Genomic DNA, 13,374 nt, shown 5'->3' with positions numbered 1-13,374 from the left:
ACTAGACTCCCGCTGAGGGGCATTGTTAGCACTGGTTTCCTTCAGGAGGGGGTTATCTCTGCCTTCCCCAGGGTGAGGCCTGTTGGCATGTCGTCGTCTGTCACCTGCTTCTGCCCCTCCAAATCCCATCTCTTTTTCCAGAACCCCCTCTCTTGCATGTGCACTTCGCATCTCTTCAACAACATTGCTTCCTGCTTCCCTTTCTCTCCCTGAGGTGTTCAGAAGGAAACAAGAATGGTTTAGAAGTGAAGAATCCTTGTATCCATAATACAGGTATTGAGGTGTCTGTGTCAGGCTCGGTTGAGCTCCACCCATCAACAGATCTTCACAGATTTTCTACAGAGAGAAGGAAAGGATGGACTCCCTCTCCTCACTTTCCCACATGGGATACCAACATGGCAGAGACCAAGTCCATGTGGCGCCTCACATGCTTCATGTCCTGTCCCAGGGAGTAGGTGGTGTCAGCCCCAGGAGCACGTGGCAGAGGCTCAGGCCAGTATAGTAACTGGCCCAGCAAGGCCCAACGATCTGGGTCAGCCATGGTCTCTCTGAGCCAGGAGAGAGGTCCAGTCAGGAGGCTTGATGGTGCAGTCCAGGGAGTGAGGTCTGTGGGGCCCCGCTTCTGGAGCTGGGCTGCCTGGGGGTCCTGTTCCAGCTCTGTCACTTTTTTGTGCACTTAGGTAAGTTAACCTCTCCGTTTCTTTATCTGTAAAATGGAGATGATGTAAGAACTGGGTTTTGGGGGAGAATTAAATTTGATCATTTATACGAAGAGCCTGGAATAGTACCTGACAATATGGAGTCCAAAAAATGTGAGGTATTACCAGGTTTTTTCTGCCACTAGTTGAGTAACTTTGGGCAATGTACATATTTCTCTAAACTTCTGTTTCCTCCACTGAAGGGAAAAAAGAAATCTAATAATATGCATCTAAAAGGGAAAAAAAATAATACACATCTTACACAGTCTTTGTGAGGCTTTAGGACGATGTATATAAAGCACCTTCTTTCTAGCAGACATGGAGAAAATGAGTACTGATTCTGTGAACAGTGGGGTTCATGCCATGGAGCCCTGCTGCTTCTCTAATAAATATTTCACAATAACCCTAGGAAGAATATATAAGATACATATATTGAGATCAAAGACTGAGTAAGAACTTTTACAGGAGAGTCATAAAATGTCTTAAAACAACTACTAAAAAAATTTTCTTGACTTGGGATTTTGAAGAACAAAAGAAAATTAGAATGAACAAATACAAGAAATAAAAAAGCCTCTAAAATCACACCACATTTTAAAAACACCCAGCAACTAATAGTAAGAAACCGATCGATAGCCAAACGTTCTGTCAGTAACTAGAGAAGGCCATGGAGAGACCAGAAGTGGTCCTGGCCTGTGAGAAGTTCTGCATTCTCCTCTCAACCTCCAGCCTAGCTATCCCTCCTGGGTCTGCCCTTACACTGTCCTGGGCCTGTCTTCCCAGAAAACTAGAAGAACAGCTCTCATCTTGGCAGCATTTTTAACCCCTTGCAGGACACCAGGACACCAACACACAGTATATATAACTGAGATCAGCATTTCCTACAGTCTCAATTCCTTGTCGTCCTCATGGTTGTCCCCACTTCTGTTGCTTTTAGGAATCTTTTTCCAGACAGGAAACTTCTACTCTCATGAACATGTTATCAGAGCTATTTAAGGGGAGTTTTATTCCAAAATAATGAAAAAAAAAAATGACATGATTTTATGGACTTCACCAAATGTTCTATCAGGAGAATACAAAACAGCTTCGACACTCCCCTCCCCTTCCATCTCTTTTCACCTACCCTATTCTGCCCCCAGTTTCTGGCTGCAGCTGAGCATTTAGGAAGCAGATGCTTCCCCGGGAGCCAACCCAGGGAAGTTCAGGAGTTGGGTCCATGGATGGCTTTCCCTAGGCCCCCGTCATTACTTTGTGGCTGTCAGGACTTCCTGAAAGATGAATGAAAGTGGGAAGGGCTAAGAGCTGGAGCCTTCCTCTGAGCTCCGCATTTGGATGCAAATGGCGGCTAAATGTTCATCAGGCAGAAGCTGGTGCCCTGATGGTGCATCTTTGTCAGGCTGAGGGATGTAAGCTGGACAGGCAGAGGCTAGTTGGGTGGTTATAGCCTCTTTTGCCCCACTAAAACTTTTCCCATTACAGCCCTATCTCCCACCAGGCCTGGTTTCTGAGAGGAAAATATTATATCTGAACCAGGGAGACACCCCTGCCCCAGGATAACCCTACCAAGCCATCCTCCTTTCCTTCTTGAGTTGCAGAGTTCAAGTCTCTGCGGACGCTAAGAAAGTCTAGTGAGGAAAATCTTAGTGCATAACATTCTGGAAACATGATGGGGACTGCTGGATAAGCCCTTTGGTCATGACCTCTGGGTCTCAACTTACCCTGAGAGAAGAGATTTGCTTGGGAAGGTCCTCTCAAGTGGACACCCGGAAGCCCTTCCCAGTCTGGAGTGGCTGAGTTATCCCAGCGGAAGGCCCTCATGCCAGTGAGTCAAATACAAGCCACGGATGCCTTACAGCTCTCAGCTCTGGCTCTGTCTCAGTAGGCATAGGCAGGACGTGAATGAAAAACAGAATAAGGAAGACAAGGCTTTTGTTCCTCCCACTTGACCAAGGAGTAGACAATTCCAGATGCTAAGCTACCTTTCCTAAGAGGACGCTCCCAAACAATGTTTGCTTTTTTTGTCTCAATGAGTCCCCTTCATTTCTTCCTCTCCCCCAAGAACCCCCTCCACAAAGCCCACCAAAAAAGACAAGTAGCACCTGTTCTATTTGGATGGGTTGTTGCGACAGGTTCCTTTCTTCTCTGGTATGGAGGTGGAGGCTTCCTCCATTGGTGTTGAGTGTGAATTGGCCCTGAATGAAGGAGAAGGTCCTGTGGCCTGGGTATGGTTAGCCACAGAAAAGCCTGGCACCCATTGGGAGGGTGGGAGCTCTGCCAGAACTTGGACCTCACCTGGTCCAGGCCCTTTATTTCACGGAACAGTAAACGAAGAAGACCCAGAGAACTCAAAGAACTCATGGTCCTGTGGCCAAGTTACTGCCAGGCAAGGATTAGAAGCATCCTTCTTGCCTCAGGCCCTGAGCCCCAGATCCAAGATGAAAGCAGAGCAGGCGAAGAAAGCTACCTTCAGGGTGGAGAGCTCCCTAGTCATCAGCCTGCCACCAGAGCGGCTCATGGAGAGCACTTAGAAGGGCCCCCCGCTGCTTGGGATCAGAGCCACACTCTGCCAGGCTGAGGAGCGTCCACGGGGTGGCACAGCAGGCCACAGACGACCACTGTGTGGCTCCCACAGGAAAACATCAGATGTTTACTAGAAATGTTACCTTTAAAGACCGGAGAATAGAGATTATCCACGTTGACCACAGAACACAGCCTTGTGACTGGAGGAGACCGTGTTGTTTGCTAGATCCTGCTTGGAAACATCCCAGGGAAAGGCGGCTGGTCTCGGACGGCAGTCAGTAAGCTGCACAAAGAGCACCTTGTCCTAGAGGGGCCACCACAGCACAAGCCAGGGAGGGAGCCGCCCCTCCGAAGCCGGACAGAGGACGGCTCCTCATCCCGGGGGCCTCACTGATCAAGCAGCTCATCCGGGGAAAGTCTAAAAGCTCTCAGAGGCATAGAGGAGAGAAGAGGCATTTCCTCCTCAGGTCCCGTGAGACCTCTGAAGGCTCCTTGTGTGGAAAGCCATGATGAGGAAGTTCAAGTGACCTGCACCCGGCACCCCCAGGGCCTCCCTCCCTGGGCCTGTTCCTGCAGGGCAGCCCAGGGACACTGCCCGCTCCCGGAGGCAGCCAGGTGGGGCCCGCGCCGGCCCGGGGGCTGCTGTGCCCCGGCTGCTGGCTGACACACAGCGGGCTTTTTGGTCGCTGGATTTGGTTTTGTTAGAGATGGAGGTGAGCCAATAGATGGACAGCTCCCTGGGGAAGACTCCTTTCTGTCCTCATCCTTCACTAGTCCTTCCTTAGCTCCCACCCGCCCCTGCTACCTAGCCCGGGGCCTTCATTGCCTCCCAGGCCACCTGTGCAGACAAGGCCTCGCCTCCCAGGGTGGCCCTCTTGAGCCCTGGAGTTTCCTCAGGCAGTGGCCAGGAGAGCCGGGACGCCAGCCCAGGGGCAGAGACTCTGGTTTATGAGCACATGCAGAGTACGAAGTCACCCTGAGCATCCTCTAGCGGAGCACCTTCCTCACCATCCCCACCAGATACGTTGCTGTTCTATGTCTCTATAGTTCAGAAACTTTCCTTTGTAAGCCAAGGGTCTGAGTAAAATAATTAGCACTCCAGGAGGTGGTACATGGGCACAATTTCTGATTTCTTTTTCCCCTTTAAAGAACGTGACAGTGAACGAACATGTCTGTTGACAAGTCACGTATACACATGGATGGGAGTCACCCTTGTCAGACATTTCACTGTTGTTGTCTTTGGGTCAGAATGTCTAATCCAGCTGTGAGACTTTTCCATACCCCTGACCCAGAAAGGTAAGCCAACAGAGAGAGAGAAAGTCTTACAAATGCTCCTTCGGCGGAAGGACCAGTTAGGAAGGAGGGCCCTACTGTGGGCTTTTGAATGCTGAAGCTCTCTCTAGAACTCGAGATGCAGGGAGAGTGTTGGTCCTGCAGAAGCACTGCCTGGGTTGGGCTCCCAGCTACACTACTCACTAGGTCTGTGACCTTGGGCAAGTCATGGGGGGGAAAAAATTCACCCTGTGCCTCAGTTTCCCCATCTGTGAAACGAGAAGAATACTATCACCTGCCTTTGGGGCTGCTGGGAGGAATGAATGAGCTGTTTGTGTGTAGTATATAGAACAGGCCCGATACACATAGCATCTGATCGTTGTTGCGCCTGCTGCTAGCATTATTCTTGTTGTTGGAACTGATGATAAGACCCAGTGTTCCTGTGGCCTCTTGACTTTATCTTGTGATCTTTTCCTTTATTTCCACAAAAATGAACCCACTGTAATTTCTGATTACCAGTCCACATCAGTCCCCTGTAAGAGCAGGAATGCCGCAAGCATCATGTGCACATGGCCAGTTTTGCCTACTAGCGTTGTGTGTGTGTTCCCCGGCCTGTTTACAGCTTCATAAATTACCCAGCCAGCCTGCTGCGTTGGGCAGTCCGGCACACTTCTGGAGCCGAGCAAGTTGCCTTTCCTCTTGATTGGCGCTGGGAAAGTGCAGACATGGACCAGTGACCCACTGTTTATGCTTCCCAGGCTGAGCTCAGCTGCAGGGAGGCTGCCCTCCCCCCACCCCTCCCAGTGCCTTGCATCCCACCCTCGGCATCAGCAGCCAGGACCAGTCAGGCCCTGTCCTGCCCCACCCCACACTCTGCCCACGTTTCCCTTCCAAGCCACAGGTCTGTCCGTCCGGGGGCCCTGCCTGCCCGAGGCTGGCAAGCCCAGTGTGGCAAAGGTCAGCTGCCGTCTCCCACAAAGGCCTTTTCTTCTAAACCCAGCGTGCTCCCCCGATTCTCCTCCTCACCAATCCCTGTGTGTACTCCTCTTGCAGATGGGTATGCCTTCTCTCAAGAAGAGCATGGAGCTGTTACTCAGGAAGAAATCGTCCGTGCTTATGACACCACCAAAAGGAAATCGAGGAAGAAATAAGACGTGAGTCGTCTTGATTGGTCCCAGGAAAGAGATGCGGCTTGTTGCACCCAGTGTTAACACATCTCTGTAAGAAGAGACTGGTGTCAGCAGCCCAAACCATAAAACCCATTTCTGTGGCCTTAGCCAACCAGTTTGTTAGTTCCACATTCCCTCGCAAACCTGGAGTAGATGCCGCGGGGGAAGCCATTTTGTTCCCTTTCAGTTCATCCACAGTGCTTGGCCTAACTTCTGTTTACCTTGTTCTGAAGCATTCAACTGTGCTCTGTGAGGTGTGAAATTAAAAACGTTACATTTCACCAATATTTAAACATCAGTACTAGTTGTTCTGGGAGAAAGCTAAGAGAGTTTTATGTTGCGTGAGAAACTCATCTTGTGGAATTGGAGCGGGGGCACGCTTCCTTCCTCTTTTGTTCACTCACAGATGAGGTCCACCAGGCAGCATGTAAACTTCATTGTCGGCAGGTTGATGTCTTGTTTTGATTCCTATCTTGTTTGTATGAAGTGGGCATAAACTTCTTGATTACAGTGAAATCACAAAAATGTCTATCAGGGTGGTGACCCTGAGAACGCTTCTCTTAACCTCTTAGCCACACTCCCAGCAGGGCAGGTGGGTCGGTCTTCTAGCATTCTCCTGCACTCTCTTCCCAGGTGCCTTCTGGGCTGTCCGGGCTTCTCTCATCTCAGACCTTCTGCATGGCTGACCGCTGTGCTCAGCACATGGCAGCTGGTGGGCAACCAACCCAAACGTGCACTATTTCTTGTCCTAGCACAGATTCAGATATGGATTCAAGAAATCCCCTCTGCCACCACCCTTCACCTCCTGTAACTAAAAAAAAGGAGCATAGCTGTTCGCGTATTTTCTAAATGTTTCTCTGCCTCTTTCCGACGACAGGGAAGCCTGCTTCCAGGTAGAACGCTTTGGCACTCCTGCTCTGGTCAGGTTCTCAATGCTCATTCCCCAATGAGTATGGGACCTTGGGCATTCACTTCAATGAGACCCTCATGTATTTTCTCAGGAGTTCAGAGCCCATTTTGGACTTTCACTGCTGGGAAACAAGTGAATGTATAGCATGTCGCCCCACGGAGAGACACGCCTGTCACTCTGTAACTCTAAAATCAGGCAGGATGAGTGAACCCAGTGGAAGAGTAGGGGGGCCCTGAGGCTAGTGGAGAAAGATCACCATCAAAGGGGATAGCGAGAGGCAAGGAACACAGAGACCCGGGGAGGAGGACAGAGAGGACATGTTAGCCAGATCTGCTCAGTAGACACGGAAATCAAGCCTGGAAGCCCAGACAGTTGTGGTGATGCATGCGGGAGGCTAAACAAGACATTGACATGCAGTTTTTATCAGCAAGAATTCCAAACATTTAAGGAAATGCCCTTTTCTATATGGGTGAGGTTTCCGTCCTAATCCAGTCAGTGGTAGACACAGGCACCTCTGAAAAGGAAGTGTCCTGACTCTAAGAAGTGCTTCGTCACTGCCTTCCCAAACTGCGGAGTCCCACCTTCTAAATTTGGACGGAACTTGCGTGCCCTCGGGCATGAATATGAGCACCTGGAGCCCTTAATAAATGGCCAGCCTGGAGGCACGTTCTCTCCTCTCGGCTTTTGTTGCCAAACCAGATTTTTGGATGGCTTAACATAAATACTTCTGGGCAGCTGTTACTGCTTAAAATGGCACCGTTCTTCTGGGGGTTGGCTGCGCTAAATTGGGAAATAAAACAATAGTGCACTTTGCTTCCTTATCCTTTATTTTTGGAGCATCCACATTTAATTGGGCATTGTAATAACTTAAAGTATGATTTGCATTGACGAAGAAAACTAATCCTTTGCTTATGACGTGACCAGGATCCAGGGAGGGCTTAAGGGGAAGCAGAACAATGCAGTGAACAGGTGAGGCTTAGAAAATTGCTGTTCCTAGCTCCCCGAGGTGGAAAACCATTTTTAAATACTAGAGCACCCAGCGAGGTGAATCCCTAAAGGACTGTCATGCAGGAATTACAACACCCCCCCAACACACACAAATGTGCCTGGAATTAACATACCAGACTGAGGTATAGGTCTTTATTGGACACCCAGAGAGATGATGTCCTAAGTATAGAGGAGAAATGAAAATTTGAATCGAATGTGTGTTAGGCATCCTGATTCCTTGGTTTCATTTGGAACTAAGCCTCTGGAAAGGGGAACTCAAGCTCATTCCTTGTCAGACACTTAGCTCTTTCTTAAACTTGAGGCCTTCCGAATTAGATTTGTGAATTACAGTGTGTGTATGTTTTGTTTTGGGCTTTTCGGGTTTTTTTTTTTTTATGTTTTAGGTTAAAGTACAGTTCACATTTTTCTGAGATTTAAGTATATTTTCTGATCCTTTTGACAACTGAACTAAACAGTATTTGCAATAATGAAATGTGCACACAGAAGAAAACATTAGATAGGAAACGTTTCTAGTCTATTAATTGTTGTATGCGATCAAGCTATCTGGTGGCCAAATGACTAAATTGGGCTTTGAGAAGGAGAAGCTGTCACTATGAGTGATGTATGATATTTAGCCGTGGCCAACTCAGGCGCTGTGTCATTTGTCCTATCTTCAAATTGAGGTCAGAGTGTCACACAGGCCCCTCCCCAGGGAGCAGGGTGGGCTGGAGTAAGTTGCGTACTCTGGCTGTCAGCTCAGTGGAAATGCCACATGGGACTTGTCACTCGGCCACATGGTAAGTGACATACAGGCTGACAGGTCATACTTGCTCAGCGCTATAGGACCGGCCTCTGGATTGGGCTAAAGTAGCAGAATCCACTGAGGGCCGGCCTTGGTCTGCTGTCGTACACAGACTGCCGACTCTTACTTACGAGTGTGTGTTCCGTTCTGGCTGAGTCTGCAGAAGGCAAAGAGCAGCCCTTCCATGCATTAGCTCTGAGTTCCACTACACACCAGCACGGACCAGCAAGGGGGCTGGGGAAAGTGCCCATTAAAAAGGCGGGATAGGAGAACAGAATAAACCAACCATTTCTGCCTGGTTGTCCAGATTAGCACTTCATTGCTGATCAGAATGGGCTTGGTAACAATTTTGGGGTGTGGCCGATGTGTCCATCCTGCCTCTCTGCGGAATATTCAGGACTTCTTGACCAGTGTTATGCTCTCCCATCTCCCAGTACATATGTGATCATTTGGGGGGGATCAGTAGAGCATACAAAACCTTCCTTTGGAGAAAGGAGATGCTGTTGCTTTAACATCCGTGGAGTAATATCCTAAAACATGAACCTGAGTTTTGGCAGAGCATGGCTGGGAACTCTGTTGACATTTTCTTTTCCTTGACAAGGCTTCGGGTCTTGCTGTAGGGAGCTGGCAGTGAAAATCAGTGATAACTTGTCAAGAAGCAGTGAATAATGAAAAAAAAAAAGTGGGTATGAGTAACTAATGTCTGGAAATGCATATAGATGTATATATTACAGGCTTTACGACTGAATTTTTTTTAAAGAAAGCTATAGTCTGTAATCTCCATTTGTTGTAACAATGACCCTTTATTTCATTTTTTGAAGAGAATTTTTAATCCTATTTCTGTACCTAGGGGTTTATGTCTTAGACCGTAAGTTGAATAGAATGTTTGCAAAATTCTGCAAGAGGATGAGGTAGTCTTTCGTCTTGAACATGGGAAGGAAGTGCACACATTTCGGCTGGCGTTTGGCTTACTACCAGGGGTCGTTGTCCCAAGGTAATTCAAGGAGCAATTCAGTCTCGGCATTTGAAATGCAGACTTCATCTCCAGGGATCCGTAAAAAATGGGAACAGGGAAACTGTGGTTAAGCAGAGCCCGAAATAATAACCTGGCAAAGAAATGAGTTTATCAGGTCAAGGTAAAAGATGGCATCCCCATCATATTCGTTAAACACTTTCATCATGCCAATGCTTGTATTAGGGAATTTAGTAATGATGGAGATAGTGAAAAGACAGCCACTCCCCTTCAAAGGGAAAGCCTACATCAGCTGGCTTTGTTGCTGGTTCTCCACTGACTCAAGACCGTTGTTGGTCTCAGTGTAGCCTTGGGGGAGATTGTTTAGCCTCATCCTGGACACTTCCCCATCCTCAAGGCAATGAGGATGATGAGAAGGGTTTCCAGTGGGTCGTAGAGGTGAGAGTCCAAGGTCCCCCAGAATATATTAATAAGTATCCCTGAAAGGAATAGACCTGAAATACTCTACTTCTCACTTATTGTTTTTCTCAACATCCCGTATTGTCCCACAGTACACATTTCCTTTGACATTACAAGAGCTTCATTGAATGCCAAGGTTCCACTAGCATTGTGTGGAAAGTTCTCTCTTAGCTTGTTGGGTCTGAGTGTGGCCAACCAGCATGCAGTCTTTAACGGGAAGAAAAGGCTACTGAGCCAACATAGTGTTCAGAAGCTGTGAAGCAAAAGGGGGCAGAAAAGAGGGGTGAACTCACCCTGCTAACCCACCCCAAGCATAATCCATAGCTGTTAACTCTGACCAACACCTCTGCTCCCCTCGCTGAGGGGAGACAAAAGAGTGATTCTTTTATACCGGGCTGGCTCATTGTCAATGACAATCTCTTGCCCTGGTTGCCTTAGAGACATCCACTCTGCTCTTTCTCTCAGGCTCCAGACCAAGAAAAACATGCTCCCAAGATTAGCCCATCGGCATTTCTTCTGACCTGGCTAAAGAAAGAAAGGAGACCTGTTCCTTTTAAAAGTCAGGAACAAAGTGTCAGGTGGCTTTGATTTATGACAGAAATAGGAAGAAGAAAGTTGAGGTAATAGCGCTATCCAAATAACCCTGCCCAGGAAACTGAGGGGTCAAGAGAGCTTATCAAGAGCCTTTTATAGGCAAGCTCTTCCGTAAGGCAGAGAAGGGGCCAGAAGGAGGGGGACAGCCTGAAGGTGAGGATGTGAACCCACTTCCGATGGCGTTGGATTCAGTCACCCCCAAAGACCGCCACGCAACTACAGGTGGATCAGTAAACACCAATTAAAAAGTGGAAAAAGAAAATCTGCCCTGTCCTAGGGCTTCTGTCCTTCCCCACAGGATCCCTGCACAGGTGGATACTTGGCGGGCTTTTCATTAATAAAGTCAGTGTGTGTGCTGACACGTGCATTCCTCCGCCTTCCTTCTCCCATGTTGCCGGTGATTGCTGAGTTCAGAAGTGTGCCCGCTGCTTCCCTAGGAAGCCTCCCTCTGAAGGGCCCTGCTACCAGCTGCAGCCCCGCTGCTGCAGGGGTGGGGCCCTGGGGGCCTCCGCCAGGAGCAGCTAGGTCTGCAGCCTGCATGCGTCCTCTTTCCTGCAGGTCACTGAATTGCTGTTTGAATGCACCGTCTTTGCGGTGTCTTTCTCATGCCAGCAAAGCCATGTGCCCTCCTTTCTGCTGTCACATCTGTGCTCCGATTGCTTAAATATTGTTTGCAAAAGGGAGGTTTTAATCTGGTTATGCAGAGGGAAGCGGGGCTGTGGGGGCACGTTTAATTGGCTCCCAGCAGAGTAGTGAGCGCGTCTATGGAGTGTGGGGTTTTTGTTCCCTCCCTCTAGAAGTGTTACCATTTTCATGTCCTATTAATGTCCTCTGGTTGTTAAATTACAGCCGCATATTATAGCGGAGCTGGGTTCCCTCCTGGAGTGAATACAAATGAAGGGCATTTACTTGTATTTTTAGAGGTTTTGGAAAATGTAGTGATTTGTGGCTTTGATCAATCCTGTGGACTGGTATATGTCTACACATACCTGTTTCAAATAAATCTTTTGTTAAAGTAAATGATTGGACCGTGTTTTATTTTGGAATTTTCTCTTGCACTAATAAGCAGTTGCTGCCACAGGGACTTGGGACAGTAATACAGAGGTTGTGTCAGCAGGCTGTGTATACACTCTGCCCCAAGAGCTGATGGCCAAGGAAACGCTGCTCAGTGGCAGGAGCACAGGAGAACCTGAACTGTAGATTAACATGAGCTCCGCCAGTCCAGGGCCCCTTCATGAGAGCAGAGTCCAGGAGGCCACACTGAGTTTGGATTGATCACGCAGTGGAAAGAACTGTGCATCGAAGAGCTTTCCCCGTCGATTACTGTATTGCCCTTGGTTTATCTCAGTTTCCCTGCAAACTGAGATGTGAAAAGTTCAAATTCTATTGTCAAGCATGAAATGACAGGACCGTCATTGAAGGGGTGCCGAACACTCCACCCCAAAGGATGCCACTCTGACATATTGATTGTTGTGAACTGAAGGCCATTGAGAAACAGCAGATGCAGGGAAGGCTCTCCGACCTCCCCCTTCTACCTAAAAGCAGGTCATAACATTGCCACCGAGAAAGGTACCTTCCCCGTACCAGGAAGAGAATGTTCTTATCATTGGAGACTGGGGGTGGGCGCTGGAATGGACCGGTACAAACAAACCTACTGAAATAACCCTGACCTTCCATTCGTTTCCCCTGTATCTTTCCCAAGGACTGCCCCACAGTTTACTGCCCCAGCCCAAGCCCCTTTGTCCTGTACCATTCCCAATTTATCTCTCTTTGTGTAAAAAGGTGTATAAGCTTCTGGATCTAATGGCTTCCTGGGGTCTTCATCTTCCTTCTGAAGATTCCCACATACATGTAAAAATATTAAATAAACTTGTGTGCTTTTCTCCTGTTTGTCTTGTGTCAGTTAAACTCTTAGGCTAGCCACAGAACCTCAGAGGGTAGAAGGAAGTTTCTTCTCCCTTACGTTATTTTAAAGAGAGTAAGAATCACCCTCCCATTCCCTTTAGGCACCCTAAGTCACATTAGGTAAGCATCCACTGCCTCGAGGTTCCCTGGGAGGCACGAGTCACATGGCAGAGGCCACGTTGAGCCTGGGGTAAAGCGGGAGCTGCAGGGCCCAGACGTTGGCCTGGGAAGCATGGAGGCAGGGGCCCTCCTCACTGGAAACCAGCCTCAGGCTCGGGGTATCCCCTGCTTGCCTGGCTTTGTGTGGGCGGCTCTACACTTCAGCAGTGCGCAGTGAGGACTGACTCTGGGGGTGGAGGACAGGAAGGAAAGAAAGCCTGCGAGAGATCGTTCCCTGCAGAGGCCTCTGTCTGGAACCCCAGAACCTCTTAACGGCCCACTTCAGATTTACTGCGGATTCCCGGAGCCGACTCTGATTCCTCCCAGATAGTCATACCACAGCTGAATTTGGCCCGGAGAGCGCAGTCATGACCTTGGTGGCTACCTCCCCAGGCACGGGCAGGGACAGGAGGCCGGGCCTCATTCCAGGCAGAGCTCCGCAGCTTAGGGCAGAACGGGGAAGGACTTTCTTCTGCTCTCCATAGGCCCGGCCTTATTTTTCTTAAATCATGCAAAACTGAAAATGATTTAATACAGTCAAGAGCAAGGTGTTCTATTCCAAACCTGTGCCATTCCTTGGTCATGTCTACAACTCTGCCTTTGCTGCTACAGTGATTTTTTTGAAATGTCATCCTTCACTTGTGCTCACCAGAATAAACTTGAATCATTGAGAGGCCATTAGCAGCTGAAGACAGTTTGCAGACCCTACATTTCTGCCTATAGCAAAGTTCTCCCTGTCACAAAGACTCTGGCTACTTTGAAAAATCTTTCAGATTCCACTATTTATTTTCAACATGTTTGTGTAAGAGACATATAGAATGTGAAGAATTGAAATGTATATCAAAGCAACAAGGCACACGACAGGAGCCCACTCTAGCCTCTAATCTTCTGCCTACATTCCATTCCATGTATGAATCTTTCAAAGGAAC

General features: G+C 48.5%; 1 protein-coding gene across 1 annotated transcript in view; it reads left to right on the top strand.

Moving 5' to 3' along the window:
* The window catches only part of ATP8A2 (ATPase phospholipid transporting 8A2), a 604,495-nt gene extending 593,091 nt beyond the window's left edge, over positions 1 to 11,404 (top strand). Inside the window, exon 37 of the mRNA XM_035003669.1 lies at positions 5,541 to 11,404. Within this exon, the coding sequence (XP_034859560.1) occupies positions 5,541 to 5,638 (98 nt within the window). The 3' untranslated portion in view covers positions 5,639 to 11,404. The remainder of the gene's footprint in view (positions 1 to 5,540) is intronic.
* The last annotated feature ends 1,970 nt before the right edge of the window (positions 11,405 to 13,374 follow it).

This window comes from Mirounga leonina, unplaced genomic scaffold (genome assembly GCF_011800145.1).
Source record: "Mirounga leonina isolate KUSES-001 unplaced genomic scaffold, KU_Mleo_1.0 Mir_127, whole genome shotgun sequence".
Taxonomy (NCBI): Eukaryota; Metazoa; Chordata; class Mammalia; order Carnivora; family Phocidae; genus Mirounga; species Mirounga leonina.
Note: the sequence above shows the minus strand (reverse complement) of the source record. Positions and strands in the feature narration are given on the sequence as shown.